Below are 18003 nucleotides of genomic sequence, written 5' to 3' on the forward strand. Positions count from 1 at the left end.
GTAGGCATTTCATTTAGAAAACTGGAATGCTGAGGATCTTTAAGATGAGATTTATTTTCCCTTTGAGAAAATATTTGCTTTTTTTGTGTTCCAAGGGCTCCTTTGTGGATAACATTTTTATGATTACATTTCTGAAAACATCCTTTATTTTTCTTTCTATTAGCTCTCCGTCCCTGTATGCATTTTCAGAGCCATTATATTATGGTATATTGTACATAATTGCTTTCTCTAGTAATGATCAGTTATCCATGTTAACAAAGCAGAGAAGGTATGCATCCTGAAAGCTCCTCATTCTTTCAGGCAAAAATAAATGCTCAGTCATATAATATTGGGCTAATATTGTTTGATAATTTAGCCACCCATAAGGAATGGCATGCTAGAAGATGGCGTAAATATTTTTTTTTCTGCTGGCTTCTTGCTCAGCAAAACCAGTGATCATTCTCATTTTTTCCATTTCTTCTAAATTACAATTCAATGTGGCGGAAAGCAAATCACACTGGGGCACATCATATTTATTTTGTATTTGTTAACACACTTTTTGAAACTCTGCAGAACTTGCCTGGAAAGGTACTTTTTGATTGTGTATATTTCTGTATTCAGATGATTCAGGTGTCTTTCTCTAAATGCTTCTTTATTCTGAGACATGCCCAGTTTCCTTACTTAATAATAAAACAGTCCATCAGTCATTGTAAATCAGTAGGGATCCAGCAATAAGGTGCAATACATCACAAAAGCAGGGCAGGCTATCACTGAGATAATAAGCAGGTGCATTAATATTCATGCATTATGAAATCCTGGTTGTGCCTCTAAAAAGCTGTAGAATACATTCCAGATTTAATGTTCACCAGTAGATGTTTGCCAGTAATTTTAAGATACTTCTTGTGGCAATTTATTCAAGGCATCACTAGGTGATTTAGGAAACTTCCATCTGCAGTTTCCATTCACTTAACTGTATACTCAGGTAATGTTCCTCAGTGAATATGCATAATCCTTTCTGCTTAGCCTTTGGGTTGTTCTTTGTCTCAGTTGGAAGTGATGTTGTGTAAGACGGATCATATGTGTATGTCTGACTATGTGATGTGCTGTGTATGGTTAGAGTAGGAAGGGCAGCAAAAGGGGGGTAAAACTACATACATACATCCTATATAGTACAGTATTTACATAGTGTCAAAGACATGAAATTTGGACTTTGTTTCCATCTCAGAGTAATTTAAGCGCATGCATAAGAAAATAATGCTATGCTACAGTGGATGCAAAATTACCAACAAAGCAGGGCCACCACAGAGGATGCTTGTATTGCCTATTCCATAAGAAAAGTTAGGACCTCAAATAATAAATGAGAAAAACTAACCAGAAACTCTTTACCTGTCATGATGATGTTGGGTTTATTACTGTTGTTAACATTCTGTATACATAGGATGGACACACACCCAAAATTCATTCAGATGTTGGGACCAGTGATGTCAGACTTACCCCAAGAGGGTATAAAAAGATTTATTTCATAAGTAGTGAGGCTTTCTGGGGAGAGCATGGAGGCTCCCAGGCAAATCTGAAAATAACTTGAGCCAGGGCCAAGAAAGGAACCTGGTTTGGAATTCTTATGGTGTACTTGGCGTGAAACCAGGGTGAGGGTTTCCATACATGGTTTAAACTTCCTACTGGTACCAAAGGAAGGGGCACCATAGTTTTCTTATCAGTTTTCTCAAGTGTCAGGCAGAAAGCAAAGAAGGAGGGGTGAGGCTTAAATGTTGTAAGCAATCAAACATCAAAAAAATGGAGTCATTTTTCATACTACAGTTATGATGATGTTGGGAGAAACTTTGGGAAATATGACTGTAGTGTATTTAGGACTTAATATGCTTAGAAGCAGAGAAGTAAAATGAACAACTTGAAGAAATACTGGAGCCCTGTGGTTCACCTCGCCTCCTCTCCAATTTAAATTCTGACCTTTTCTGGTTGGTAACCAGTGTCTCATCACTCCTAGTCAGTACTCATGTCCTTCATCATGATAAAGAGTCTTTCCTCTTGGCCTGTGTATGTGAAGATTTTCTCATTTTGATGTTGGCTTTGGCTATTGGTAAATCAGTATATCCTGAACCATATTCCATGGGCGGTAAAAGTTCTCAAGCATTAGATCTGCTTTTACAAATTAAAAGAAATTCAGTATCTTTCCATCCTGTCACTGAATGAACCACCATAGGAAATTTCAAAGCGTATGTTAAATTATGGGTTTTCTTAATATTGAAAGCTTGGCATTAATTGGCTATACATACTGAAAAAGTGCCAAATACTTGCTTATAATTTCACCTATTGTTCCTGATGTGAACCAGTATATGACCACAATATACTGACCAATATATGACCACATTTTCCTCAATGAAATTGAATAAAATGATATCAACCAAGTCAGGACAAGAATATTTCAGTGATAGGTCAATTCTTCCCTAATTGTCTCAATTGGCTTTCTTAGTTGCACAAGGAACTAAAAGAATGTTGGCCATGATAACAATTATACCAGGACCTTTATTGAAGTATTTAAAAGATAATTAAGGAAATCTATGAAAATCCTATTTCTGGTGGCATATTTTGCTGTAATTTTCATGAGATGGGAGACACTACCAATGTGGGACTATGGTATTACTATTATCTTTAAGAGAAGAGGTGAAAAATCTACCTACTAAATGCTGTTAAAGAATATTTAGCAGCCGGGCGTGGTGGCTCACGCCTGTAATACCAGCACATTGGGAGGCTGAGGCGGGTAGATCACCTGAGGTCAGGAGTTTGAGACCAGCCTGGTCAACATGGTGAAATCCCATCTCTACTAAAAATATAAAAATCAGCGGGGTGTGGTGGCACTCACCTGTAATCCCAGCTACATGGGAGGCTGAGAGAGGAGAATTGGCTTGAACCCTGGAGGTGGAGGTTGCAGTGAGCTGAGATCGTGCCACTGCACTCTGGCCTGGGCATTAGAGTGAGACTCCATCTCAAAAAACACACAAACAAACGAACAAAAAAACAAAAAAGAAACAAAAAAACCCCTTAGCATTCCACTTATGAAACACTTTTCATGTTTCATTCATGTCATAAAGATAGGTAGTCAGATAAACCCAATGTTTAGTTTACCGCATATACTGAATATTAAACAAAATGTTTCTTCAAAATTATCTCTCAAAAGAGCTGAAACGGTTTTATGTTCAAACTCCTACAGAATCTCTTATTACATTTATTTTATTTTGAACAAAGTTGTATTTGGGGAAGACATTAATAGAAAACATTGTTAATTAAAAACTGGCTTTGAATGTTATTTAGGTCATCTGATGGATACTGTTAAAAAAGGAAACAAGCCTCTCATGGAAATACTAATTATTTCGGGTGATATATGCTCAAATTTGCCAAAAATCTGTGTTACTGTAAATGGGCCTCTTAGAAATCACTTTAAATGACAATTCAGAAATTTTGTTTTAAAATAGAGAAGTTTTAGCAATCAACCAAAAGAACACAGAGAACAGGAATCAAATATGCTAACTTTATATTAAGACTAAGTGACATATCTAACTCTGAATCATCTGTAATGGAGGGTTCCCAAATGTAGTGATGGTCAACTATGTTTCAAGACAATGAAAAGAGGAAACATGATGGTTACTGATCAAAGGCAAAGTTGGTAAAGGACAGTTCTTGAAGGTAGGTGCCAGACTCTAAAAGCCCTGGCACAATGCAGGTAGAGTGTGCTGGCTGAGTGGGTCCTGCCACCCCTCAACATGAGCCTCTTGGATGCAGAAAGTCTGGAAAAAACTCACATCATTCAGATGTCAATCAGTTCCAAAGGAACTAGCATGAGAATTTTGTTATCAAGAAGAAAAAAGGAAGAAAATAATAGGAAAATCAGCAGAAGTTGGAAGAGTCCTCCATCAGAAAATGCTACCAAGGACCAGAGGAAAATGGTGACCAAATATATTATGATGAATTTTTTAAAATCAGGGAAGTAATTGCATTGTAAAATGAGGTTTCAAAGCAATGGCATAAGAATTCAGAGAGGATGATGTGAGACAATTGAAGATGAAACAAGAGCTGGTAGACTCAGGAAAGAAACATGAAAGAAAGAAATTTAAATAAATAAAGGTCACATTGAAATCTCTACAAATATTACTTGACACACTCCAAAATCGTCAGTATAGATACTAACTCAGTGAGCAAAATTGAAAGCTAATAAGTAATGTAGACATAGAGGACAGAGAAAACCAGCATATACATAATTGTTGTCCCTAAAAAATAGAACTAAAGTAATGGAAAATAAAAGTCATGGATTAAGATAAGATTCCAAAAAGACTGAACAGAACAAAGGAAAACTTGAATTCTTAGATTGAAAGGGCAAATCATGCCTAGAAAATTGACACAAGTCAATAAACTTAGCAAAATTATTCTACTCAAAATATAAAAAGAATACTTTATAAAACTAATTTACCTGGAAAGATGGAAAAAAATAATTTCAGGTTCAGTTTTCTCACTTCTTAGCATCAACAATGTTAAGGCAATAAAGGAATGCCTCCAGTTTCTTAGGGAAAAAATGTGACCCAATAATTTAAAACTCAGCCTAATTATTGGCCAGGTATTTTAAAAATAAACAATTTGGTTGTAGGCTATATCGTTCTCTTGCCAATTTAGTTTTAGGGTCAAGTTTAAAAGAAATGCATAACATCCAATTATAAAGCAGAATGTAGAAATAGAAAATATTTTTATTTTCTCATTTTTTATAGATGAGGGGAGAAGATATCATTAAAGATGATAAATAAAACAGGAATATAAGATATTGAAAGAGTTAAATATGTTAATAGGAAAAATAATAAAATAGGGTAGTGAAGGGGAAGAAGACAAAAGGGGAGGAAGCAGAAATAAAATTTTCTTGTCCATGCTCATAGTAGGGAGTAAGTAAAATCTAAATAAATAGAAAATATTAATACATGCCTAAATGAAGTCTAATTATAAAGATAATAATTAGAACAAAATAGAAACCTTTCATATTTTAGAAGAATGCACATAAAAAGGTATGATGGTTCTTTGATGCCTAGTTTGTTTATTTTTTAACATGAAGGCATGTTGAATTTTATCAAAAGCCATTTCTGCATCTATTAAGATGATCATGTGGTAACTGTTTTTAACTCTGTTCATGTGATCCAGTAAATGGATCATATTTATTGATTAGCATATAATGAACCAAACTTGCGTCCTAGGAATAAAGCCTACTTGATTGTGGCAGATTAGCTTTTTGATATGGTGCTGGATTTGTTTGCTAGTATTTTGTTGAAGATGTTTGTGTATATGTTCATCAGGGATACTGGCCTGCAGTTTTCTTTTTTCATTGTGACTCTTCAAGGTTTTGGTATCACAATGATGCTGGCCTCATAGAATGAGTTACGGAGATATTCCTTTTCCTTGATTTTTGGAATAATTTCAGTAGGATTGGTACTAGCTCTTCTTGTATGTCTGATAGAATTTGGCTGTGAATCCATCTGGTCCAGGACTTTTTTGGAAGTGGTAGCATTTTTTTTTTTTTTGAGATGGAGTCTTACTGTGTCACCCAGGCTAGAGTGCAGTGTCGCCATCTCCACTCACTGCAACCTCTGCCTCCAGGGTTCAAGCAATTCTCCTGCCTCAGCCTCCCGAGTAACTGGGATTGCAGGTGTGTACCACCACACCTGGATTTTTATCTTTTTCATATTTTTAGTAGAGACAGGGTTTTGGTATGTTGGCCAGGCTTGTCTCAAACTTTTGACCTCAGGTGATCTGACCATCTTGGCCTCCCAAAGTGCTGGGATTACAGAGGTGAGCCACCACACATGGCCTTTGTTGTTGTTGTTGTTGTTGTTGTCGTTGTTACTGATTCAATGTTGAAATTTGTTTTGGTCTTTTCAGGATTTCAGTTTCTTCCCAGTTCAATCTTGGGAAGTTATATGTTTCCAGGAATTTATCCATTTCTTCAAGTGTTTCTAATTTTTATACATAGAAATGCTTACAACAGTCTGTAAGGTTTTTCTGCATTTCTGTAGGGTCAGTGATAATGTCCCTTTTGTCATTTCTAATTGTGTTCATTTAAATCTCTCTTTTTAACTTAATCTGGGTAGCACTCTATCAATCTTGTTTACTCTCTTGAAGAACCAACTTTTTGTTTTGTTCATCTTCTGTGTGGATTTTCATGTCTCAGATTTGTTCATTTCAGCTCTGGTTTTGGTTACTTCATTTCTCCTGCTAGCTTTGGGGTTGGTTTGCTCTTGTTTTTCTAGTCCTCTAGGTGTGATGTTAGGTTGTTAATCTGAGATCCTTTTAACTTGATGTAGGTGATCAGCACTATGAAATTTCCAGTTAACACTGCTCTAGTTGTGTCCTAGAAATTCTGGTATGCGCTTTCTTTGTCTTCATTTGTTTCACAGAACTTTTTATTTGTGCCTTAATTTCATTCTGTACCCAAATGTCATTCAGGAGCAGATTGTTTAAGTTTCATTTAATTGTATGGTTTTGATACATCTTCTTGATACTGATTTCTATTTGTATAATGTTGTGGTTTGAGAGTGTAGTTGGTATGATTTTTCTCTTTTTGAATTTGCTGAGAATAGCTTTATGGCCAAGCATATGGTTGATATTAGAGTATGTGTCATGTGCAGCTGAGAATAATGTATATTCTGTAATAAGAGCCATCTATGGCAAACCCACAGCTAACTTCATGCTTAAGGGGCAAAATGTGGATGCATTCCCCCTGAGAACCGGAACAAGACAAGGATACCCACTCTCATGACTGCTATTCAAAATAGTACTGGAATTCCTAGCCAAAGCAATCAGGGAAGAGAAAGAAAAAAAAGACAATCAAATAAGAAGAGAGGAAGTCAAATTCTCTCGCTTCACAGACAATATGATTCTATACTTAGAAAACCCTAAAAGTCTCCTAAACTGATAAACAACTTCTGTAAAGTTTCAGGATACAAAATCAGTGTACAAAAGTCAGCAGCATTTCTGTATGCCAATAATGTCCAAGCTGAGAGCCAAATCGAGAACACAATCTCATTCACAATAGCCTCAAAAAGAAAAAAATACATAGGAATACAGCTAACCAGGCAGGTGGAAGATGTATCTACAATGAGAATTAGAAAACACTTTTGAAAGAAATCAGAGATGACACAAATGAATGGATAAACATTCTATGTTCATGAATAGGAAGAATCAATATTATTAAAATTGCCATATTTTCTGCAGCAATTTACAGATTCAGTGCTATTTCTACCATTTTTCACAGAATTACCCATAGTCTATTCTAAAATTCGTATGGAACAATAAAAGAGCCCAAATAGCCAAAGCAATCCTAAGCAAACAGCACAAAATCAGAGGCATCACACTACCTGACTTCAAACTACACTACAAACCTACAGTAACCAAAACAGCATATTGGTACAAAAACAAATACAGAGACCAATGGAACAGGTTAGAGAACCCAGAAATAAAACCATACACCTTCAACCGTCTGCTCTTCAACAAAGTTGATAATAACAAGCAGTGGGGAAGAGACTCCCTATTCAATAAATGGTGCTGGGATAACTGGCTAGCCATATGCAGAAGAATGAAACTGACCCCTTCCTTTCATCATATACAAAAATCAACTCAAGATGGATTAAAGACTTAAATATAAGATCTAAAACTATAAAAACCCTAGAAGAAAATATAGGAAACACCATTCTGAACATAGGCATTGACAAAAATTTTATGATGAAGTTCCCATAAGCAATTGCAACAAAAACGAAAATGGACACGTGGGACATAATTAAACTAAAGAGCTTCTGCCCAGCAAAATAAACTTATCAATGGAGTAAATGAACAACCTACATGATATGGTTTTGCTGTGTGCCCACCCAAATTTCACCTTGAATTGTAATAATCCTCACATGTCAAGGGAGGTGCCAGTGGAGATAATTAATCATGTTTCCCCCATACCGTTCTTGTGGTAGTGAATAAGATTCACGAGATCTGATGGTTTTATAAATGGGAGTTCCCCTGTATAAGCTCTCTTGTTTGTTACTATGTAAGTCATACTTTTGCTTCTCCTTTGCCTTGTGCCATGATTGTGAGACCTCCCCAGCCATGTGGAACTGTGAGTCCATTAAACCTCTTCGTTTATAAATTACCCAGTCTTGGGTATGTCTTTATTAGCAGTGTGAGTACAGATGAATACACTACAGAGTAGGATAAAATATTTGCAAAATATCCATCTGACAAACGTCTGATAGTCACAATTTATAGGGAACTTAAATAAATCAACAAGCAAGAAAACAAATATATAATCTCTTTAAAAAATAGGCAAAGGACACGAACAGACACTTATCAAAGGAACACCTACACATGGCCAACAAGCATATGAAAAAAAAAGCTCATCACTAATCATTAGAGAAATGCAAATCAAACCACAACAAGATACCATCTCACGCTAGTTAGAATGGCTATTAAAAAGAAAAAAATGACAGATGCCAGCTAGGCTGCAGAGAAAAATGAATGCCTATACGCTGCTGGTGGGAATGTAAATGAGTTCAGCTACTGTGAGGAGCAGTTTGGAGATTTCACAAAGAACTTAAAATAGAACTAATATTTGACCTACCAATCCCATTACTGGGCATATGCCGAGACCAGCTCTGTTGTGGAGACCCTAACCCAGCGAAGCTAGAGGAATTAAGACAAAGACACAGAAATAAAGTGCAAAGTGGGAATCAGGGGGCTGACAGCCTTCAGAGCTGAGAGCCACGAACAAAGTTTGACCCACATATTTACTGACAGCAAGCCAGTGATAAGCATTATTTCTTTTTATTTTATTTTATTTTATTTTATTTTATTTTATTTTATTATACTTTAAGTTCTAGGGTACATGTGCACAACGTTAGCTAAAAGCATTCCTTATGGGAAACAAAGGGACAGGCTCTGCCTTGTTATCTGCAGCAGGAACGTGTCCTTAAGGCACAGCTCGCTCATGATATTGTTTGTGGTTTAGGAATGCCTTGAGCAGTTTTCCGCCCTGGGTGGGCCAGGTTTTCCTTGCCCTCATTCCGGTAAACCAACAGCCTCCAGCGTGGGCATCATAACCATCATAAGCATGTCACAGTGCTGCAGAGATTTTGTTTATGGCCAGTTTCTCATGGCCTGTTTATGGCCAGATTTGGGGGCCTGTTCCCTGCAGGCATATGCCTAAAGGATATAAACTGTTGTACCATAAAGACAAATGCACATGGATGTTTATTGCAGCACTATTCACAATAGCAAGATATGGAATCAACCTAAATGCCTATCAGTGGTAGACTGGATAAAGAAAATATAGTACATAAATACCATCAAGTACTATGCAGCCATAAAAAATAATGAAATCATGTCCTTTGCAGCAACATAGATGCAGCTAGAGACCATTCTCCTAAGCAGATTAATAAAGGAACAGAAAACCAAATACTGCATATTCTCACTTATAAGTGGGATCTAAACATTGACTATATAGAGGCACAATGATAGGAACAACAGATACAAGGGTCTACTTGAGTGGGGAGGGTGAGAGGAGGGTGAGGACCAAAAATTTCCACCTATCAGATACTATTCTCACTACCTGAGTGATGAAATCACTTGTACAGCAAACCCCAGTGACACACAATCTACCCATGCAACAAACCTGCACATGTACTCCCTGAACCTAAAATAAAAGTCAAAAAAATTTTTAAAAAGGTATGATGGATGACTAAAGCAAGAAGAAACTAAACAGCTTCATATGTGCTATTATTGAATGAAGTCAGTATATTGTTAAGTAGAAATAAATAAAATCACATACTATCAAATAAAATTTTATCTGTTATGTTCATTAATGTCCTTTATGTATATGCTTGTTTCTTGATTGGTTTGTCTTAAATGATACTCCATCAGTTAGTGGCTACCTCAAGAGCGACACTACATAGCCATGGTTATTTTTCTATTTTGGCCTTGTATCCCTAATAAATCAATATTTTACATGAATATCACATGCTTATCATACAACTATATCAAATATGACTTTAGATATAGTATATGTAGTACCTGCATGGGAATTAGCTTGTAATCAGGCTAAGAAGATAAGAATGGCAAAAGTAGAGAATCATACAGAATGTCAATTAATAGTCAGTTTTGTCACACAAATATTTTATGAAGCCCTCTTAGAGACTGCAGGCTTCAGTGACCTCCTTCCCTCTGATTTTTAATAGCAATTATAGACTGTATCATAGTTTAACATTAAATTATGTCTTTATCATATTCTAATAGTTCAGTATATGATAGTCTTGTCTTTATAGAAAAGATTGTCAAATCCTTTGACTCTAAATCCGTTTGTGTGTTGTATTACTGATGTGAAGCAAAGTGATTGGATAGAAATCTCAGATACGAACAATAACACACCAATAATTATTATACCACCTGCTAATATACATATTTTGTGCTCATAGGTGATTAATAAGAAAACAAGGTGCAGAGAGGTTAATTACCTTGCCCTAAATTAAAAAAAAAAAACCCTACTAAGAGATATATTTAGGGTTAGAACCCAGGCAGGCTGGCTCTGGAAATAGTGCACATAATGGTATAATAGATGTGTGACCTTGCTCTGTTATTTAACCTCATTGACTTATCTTCCTCCATTGCTGAAAGGTGGAAAATAATGACTTACTTTACAAAGTTGCTGTGACTCTTAATAAGAAAAATCCATTAAGAGCTTTGTAATCCATGAAGCTGTATAGCAAATGTGAAGTATAACTCTCGTCATTGATATTTTCATGCTGTTGTTGCCTGGCATCATATATGCTCACCTCAAAGGAAAGCAAAGATTTCACTTAGATTTTTGTAGAGATAATTTTTTTTTACAATCATTTACTGACTTTTAAACCACAAAATGCATGTTTTTGCTCAGATTGCACAATATGTGTTCTAAAATAAGTTATATTCTACTGAAAAAGATTATCTGACAAGCCATGATGCGGTGAGTGCCATAATGAGGTTGTGAGTTCTGTACAGAGACCTAGTAGAGAGGAAAGGGGAATGGAAGGATTCTGAGACTCAAAGAGTTAAGCACATTTCTCCCAGCGTAGAAAGATTTGCAATTTCAAATTCTAATACCTACCTGTGAGAGAGGTATTCGCAGGTTTTGTGTATTTATGCTACACAGAAACCTCATGGCATTGTCTTTAGTCTCCCTTTCCGGCATCTTCTCCCACAAAGACTGTCCTTGACCAACACCAGAAATGAATTTGATTTCTCTAATGCAGGAGATAATTGGATTTTTCTTTATGGAATGCATCCCTTTAATGACTGTCTCTGCTTCTGCCAATTTAGCCGCAAGTGACCTGACATTGATCTGATGATATGACTTAAAATAAAGAGTTCGAGCTGGAGGTGGCAAAGATCAGCTGCCTGGCATCAGAAAGAATGTTTTTTTTTTTTTTTTTTGCTTCATCTAACCATTTTCCTGAGAAAATGCTTTATCCTTGAATGTCATTTTTACAAAACATGCAGCTGTAGTAATTGGTCATACAGCAGCAGATTGTCTCCTTCTAGAAAATATAATAAGTATTTCCCAGAAAGTGCCCTGGAGAAAACACTGAAAATTGAATAAAACCCACCCAGTAATCATTCTGTTCCTTGGAAATACTTATTACCATGTTGATTCTTTCTGGAACAGGATAAATATTGCCTAACAGAATTAATTAAATCTTTTAAAAGTCGGATGCAACAAGAAATATTTATTTACGTATTTATTCATGTAACCTTTAGGTTTTGTTAAAATATTTGACACTAGACCTGTTATTAAAGAAGGTTATAAAGGAACAGTGGCTGAAATTGTAGTATTTGGAAAAAACAGCAATTTCTTCTTCAAGAGAAGTTATGATATAAAGCTCTTTTTATACCTAAGAGTATGTGAGATTTAAATTTCTCTATTTTCACCTTTATTCTTTTTTTCAGTAACAATGTAATTCACTTGATACATGGTTAATTTTTATTCTATCATCTTCCCCTTACTCCTTTTGATAAGTATCATGAATCATTTTGATGGAAAATACAATCCATGGGCATTAGTTTGAGCGAGAAAATATAATCCTGTAATTTAAAAGGATCAAGAAGAAAATAAACAGTTGAAAAAACCATCGATGAACTAGTTTCTCTTTAAAAATAAGCGAAAAGTGTTTTCCTATATGAATTTTTAATATTAGTTGCATTCACATTTATATAGTGATTGACAGTTTAAAGAGAAATGAACTGAAAGTTTATATTAAAACCACGCATGATTGTTGAATCTTTTTTGATTCAACAATGAAGCCACAAATTATTGTAGGCCCTATGTTAGATAGAGCCTACATAAATCTGTAGTGTTACTCAGTGAAGGGGAATGGACTAACTTTGGTTTTCATCAACCAAGAGAATCTTGGGAACTTTATTCCTAGAAATGACATTGAGAAATAATATGAAGAATTAAAATCAGATCTTTCCTGGAAACTAGAATCCTTATCCACCATTCTGATTGTGTCACCTAAGTGAGCATGTGAAGCATTGACATGCCAGTGAATGTTTCCAGAGACCATTTTGGATGACCCTGCTTGAGAATTGATGTGCCTTCCACAGGAAGTCCGGTATTATTGAAAGGGTCACTGATCTAAAAGGACTCCCCACTGAATCACAATCTTTCATCATAAATGATTAAATTTCACCCATTTTAAGGCCACTGTTGAAAGCTACACTTAAATGCAATGATAAAGCTTTAAGCACAAGAGAAAAATTTATTTTAGTGGATGATGAAAATTCTCTCTTACTCAATGCAGTAAACCTCATTTCGTTTCTGTTTTCATAATTTTGAATCTGTTTTGTCTGGATTTAAACATTATTAATTAAAATCATAAGTAATGGAATAGTGTTCTCTTCTCTTGAAGGGGAGGCAGATTTTCTGGAAATGGGAAAAATGTGCATGTATATATCATACACACACATTTATGTAACACTTTTTTAACGGAAATTTATTCTCCATCCTCACTGGATTTTTAAAATACCTTTCTAATAGATTAACTATTTATAATACTTTGGGCTTCTGCTGAAACTATTAATATGTGATGTGGTAGATGAGCAATGTACTTTGTTAATGGATCTTTAAAAACAGGCATTTGTATCTTAATTTATTTTATAATTTCTTCTTGAACAAATATTTTGGTCTAGATATAAAAATCCCTTTGACATTAGAAGGGGTAGAAAGATCTTCATCATCAAGGATTTCAAAGCCTAGTGAAGAGAAAAAAAAGCATATAAGTAAGTAAAAGAGAAGGTAGAAGGTGATACATGACATGAGAAGGATGGGTCAAGAACCACAGGTTTTCTGTAAGTGGGAGAGAACAGTGAAGACATCACAATAGTAATATGACTTAGGCCTCAGAAGATGGGCAGAATCTGTGCAGGTGAGGAAAAGAGGAAGAACATTTTTAGATGAAGGCATAGAATTGTGGGTGAGAGAATGCTAGGTAATTAGAATAAATATGCTATAGAACTGGGTATGAGTACTTTACCACACACATAGTTGGAAGAAGTAAGGAAGAGGAAAAGAGAAGATAATATTTTGATTAATGATATTACTAAAAATCTAGACATTAGGGAGTGCTTGAGTTTTGGATTTAGACAAACTTTGAAAGAATATAGTATTTTATTTGTTACATATGCTTTGTTTCTATGGTACCGTCTTATATCCAGTAATCTTAATATTTAAAAAATTCTTAGTATCTGACATGTTGAATGACTTTAAATGGGCTTATTCCATATGTACAGTCAAAGAAACTATTAAAGTTTTTAATTGAATGAAGTATATCCTAATTTTTGTTTCTGCATATGTTATAATGTTAAAACGTGTACTTATTCTGTTCTCAATAGAATGTAAATTATAGGCTTATAGTTAAATCTGATTTTAAGATTTCTGAAAGTGCTAAATAAGTTCATTTCATTGCTTCAGGTCACTGATATGATGCTTCAGGACAAACCCTATCCTGACTGGGGAAAATCAGCAAGAGCTTTCTGGAAGAAAGGAAATGTTAGGATCACTTTATTCTGGTAGGAAATGGTTTCACTTATTTATTTCTGCCTTGCCTCATCCACTAAAGGACTTGAGTTGGGTGTAATTTTCCTTACAGATATAGAATTCTATCTAGAGGAACATTTTTGGTAGCTACTATGCTCCATTAAAACCATTATCCTAATTATTTTATGAATTAATTTCTTCTTACATATTGTGTATATTCACATTTATAAAATATAAGTTTTGCTAATATAGTGATACAATTAAGATTTAACCAATGGTAAGTTTTTGACTCAGCAAAAACAAGCTGTAATTTTCATCAGTAAAATCTGATAGATGAAACTGTCTCCTATAAATACTAAATTGCCTAGTATATTTGACAGGATATGATTTTGCTCTGAGAAGTGATAAAGAAAAGGAACCTCCTTACAAATCACATCTTCTACATTGGCATTTCTTCTTTATGTAGTTTCCTTTAGCTCTCCAGCCCAATCTTTGCAATTAAAAAACAATCCATGTCTTATGGAACCTTGTTTTTTGTGAAATCACCATTATTTATGTGTATGTGAAGAAGTTCAAACAGAAAAGATAGGAATGGAGAGGCAGCAAGAAGGGCACTTTCACGTGGCTGTGGGACACTCCCCAAGCACAATGATTCTACGTGATATAATATACAGTTGAATAATTATATAATCCCAAGAAAAGTTATGTAAACTAACACTTATAAATGTTCTACAGTATTTCCCCCTTATCTATGGTTTTGCTTTCCCTGGTTTCAGTTACCCTTGGTCGACTGCAGTCTGAAATTATTAAATGGAATGTTCCAGAAATAAACCATACATAATTTTAAATTGTGTGCCGTTCTGAGTAGTGTGATGAAGCCTCACACCCTCCCAGGAGATCAGTCGTCTCTTTGTCTAACGTCTATCCATGCTGCCGATGCTACCTGCCCTTTGGTTACTTAGTAGCTATCTCACTTATCAGATCTATTGTCAAGGTATTGCAGTGCTGTGTCCAAGTGATCCTTATTTTAGTTAGTGATGACCCCAAAGCACAAGAGTATTGATGTTGGCAGTTTGGGTTAAGCCAAAGAGAAGCGATATGGCTTCCTTTAAGTGAAAAGGTGAAAGTTCTCTACTTAATAAGGTAGGAAAAAAATCATACACTGAGGTTAACATATCGTATTCTAAGAAATATGGTAAGAATGGATCTTCTGTCCCTGCAATTGTAAAGAAGGAAAAATAAGTTTGTGCATAGGATATATAGGGTTTAATACTATCCAGGACTTCAAGTATCCACTGGGGGTCTTGGAATGTACGCCCACCAGATAAGGGGGACTACTGTAATTGATTATAGCTGGCGTGGTATATATTATCCTGTATACCTGCCTTTTGAAACAAAAGAGAAAAAAATCTGTTTATTCTTGGATTTAATTCTGGCAGTTGATTTTTTTTTAATGCAAAAGCTTCAAAAATCGTAGTAACGAAGTACTTGAAAATATACACTATGTTATCTTTTGTGCTTTAGTACTATCATTAAATGTTGCTGGAGATATATGACATTTTGAACTCAATTCTTAGCAGGTAAACAAAAGTGGATTTTCAATACTTTTATGAAAATGAATATGTTTTTTAGATGTGTATTCACACCTCATCTTCAAGAGACACGTGTGGCCTATGGTACTATTTAACCTCCGTCTTTTTTCCTATTTGTAAACTTCCCATATAGCTTTTCTGAATAATCTATAATTTAATGATTATAAGAAATATTTATTGATAGTATGTTTTGCTTGAGGCAGCAGGCCAAAGACTTTATTTATTTAATCATGACAATCCCATAAGATAGGTGCTATTGTTATAGGCATAGGTCTCTGACACCAGAGCCCTAGTTGGTAATTATTACACTAGGACTGCCTCTAGGAGAGCAAAAGCTACATCAGTGTGCAAATTTCCAAATGATTAATGTTAATTCTTGTTTAGGTAGGTGCTAAAGAAGAACATACAGTTCTTGGGAGCCCTCTTCCCCGCAAAGTTCTCTACAGGGGTTTTAAAAGTCAGAATTTGAAAGGAGATAAACTAATATCAAATGTGTTTATAGATGGTCTCTCTTTAAACAATATTTATTTACTATGTTTACACATGTTTCTTATTAGTGTACTGATACGGTCTCACTCTATGTCCCCACCCAAATCTCATCTTGAATTGTAGTTCCCATAATCCCCACTTGTCGTGGGAGGGACCCAGTGGGAGGTAACTGAATCATGGGGGCAGTCACCCCCTTGCTGTTCTCGTGATAGTGAGTTCTCAGGAGATCTGATGGTTTTATAAGGGGCTTTTCCACGTTTGTTTGGCACTTCTCGCTCCTGCTGCCACGTGAAGAAGGATGTGTTTGCTTCCCTTTCAGCTGTGATTGTAAGTTTTCTGATGCCTTCCCAGCCATGCGGAATGGTGGGTCATTTAAACCTCTTTTCTTTATAAATTACCCATTCTTGGGTATTTCTTCACAGCAGCATGAGAATGGAGTAATACATGTATCTTCAAAGGTAGCTGATTGATGACTGTTCTCTGCTAGTTATCAAGGTCACATGTATACGATTTGCAAGGGTAAGCCATGTATTCTATAGGCCCCTATGATTGCTGTCATTAGCTGTTCTTAATCATGATTGCTGTTTCAGAGGAGAGAAATCCATTAATATGATTTTTTCTTTGAACATTATCACTCAGGTCTATGTATCACCAATGTCTTACAAATGTTATTTTTTTAAATTTTTTTTTTTTTTTTTTTTTTTTTTTTGAGACAGAATCTTGCTCTGTAGCCCAGGCTAGAGTGCAGTGGTGCAGTCTTGGCTCACTGCAGCCTCTGCCTCCCAGGTTCTAGTGATTCTCCTGTCTCAGCCTCCAGAGTAGCTGGGATTACAGGCACGCACCACCACGCCTGGCTAGTTTTTTTTTTTTTTTTTTTTTTTGTATTTTTAGTAGAGACAGGGTTTTGCCATGTTGGCCAGGCTGGTCTCGAACTCCTGACCACAGGTGATCCACCCACCTTGGGCTCCCAAAGTGCTGGGATTACAGGTGTGAGCCACCACACCTGGCCTCAAATGGGTTTATTTTTTAAGATATGTGATAATATAGACCAGTGGGTATTCTAAAACGTAGTTTAAATGTTATAAAAATGATAATTTAATTAGTCACTGGCAAATAGATAATATTCTTAAATAGAGAGCAAACTAAAATTCACACTTTTTTGTAGTTATTGTTTCTGTAAAATTATTAATAATTAGGCAATATATTAGATTGTTTTCACTGTTATATTTCAAAAGTAGTATTTCAAATCATTGCATAAAGTAACTGAAGAACAATTTATATGCCACTTTAAAAATTTTTTCCATTTTATCCATTTCTATACATTTAGATTATCTTGACAATGGTATTCATGGTTGTAAAAAAGGAAAAGCTGATGGAAAAAGTTGAATATAGAAATTATGTGGGAAGCGAAGAAATCTTCCTTTTTGTTCATACTTTTCACATAAAAGGGATTTAGCGAGTAAAAAGGGCATTTGGTGTTTGGTTTGGTTTGGTTTTTTTAGCCCTAGGAGATAAAATACAAAACTTATTGGCAAGGTTTTAGATTAAAGAAAAGGCAGTACTTACATACTTTATGTTGCCCACTCAAAAATGGGTATTTTCTTTTGATTTTGCTTTAGTTAAAGAAAGAGAGATTAGTGGGAAAAAAAAATGTATGGTGGAGAAAAAATTTTGCAAAGGAAATCTTTCTTAACTTGCAGTGTGACTATGCACGGCAGTTTGAGCAGCACAACATGTAATTTTGTTCTAGTAAACGTATCTCTTACCTACTTGCAGCTGCTTTAACTCACAAATGCCTGTCAGAAACTGAGTTCTTCCTTAATTTTCAGTGATAGGTGTCTCTAT

General features: G+C 35.3%; 1 protein-coding gene and 1 long non-coding RNA gene across 12 annotated transcripts in view; one reads left to right on the forward strand and one right to left on the reverse strand.

Moving 5' to 3' along the window:
* The window catches only part of TMEM117 (transmembrane protein 117), a 610505-nt gene that overhangs the window by 402869 nt on the left and 189633 nt on the right, over positions 1–18003 (forward strand). For all 10 annotated transcript variants that reach the window (XM_063620186.1, XM_055249767.2, XM_055249766.2 and 7 more), the window contains one exon: positions 14012–14109. In XM_063620186.1, the coding sequence (XP_063476256.1) occupies positions 14012–14109 (98 nt within the window). The remainder of the gene's footprint in view (positions 1–14011; positions 14110–18003) is intronic.
* LOC129466357 (uncharacterized) overlaps positions 1–18003 on the reverse strand; it is a 49077-nt gene that overhangs the window by 15573 nt on the left and 15501 nt on the right. For both annotated transcript variants that reach the window (XR_008652131.2, XR_008652132.2), the window contains one exon: positions 10700–10838. This is a non-coding gene — a long non-coding RNA (uncharacterized lncRNA). The remainder of the gene's footprint in view (positions 1–10699; positions 10839–18003) is intronic.

The sequence above is a fragment of the Symphalangus syndactylus genome, chromosome 17, assembly GCF_028878055.3.
Source record: "Symphalangus syndactylus isolate Jambi chromosome 17, NHGRI_mSymSyn1-v2.1_pri, whole genome shotgun sequence".
In the NCBI taxonomy this organism is placed as follows: Eukaryota; Metazoa; Chordata; class Mammalia; order Primates; family Hylobatidae; genus Symphalangus; species Symphalangus syndactylus.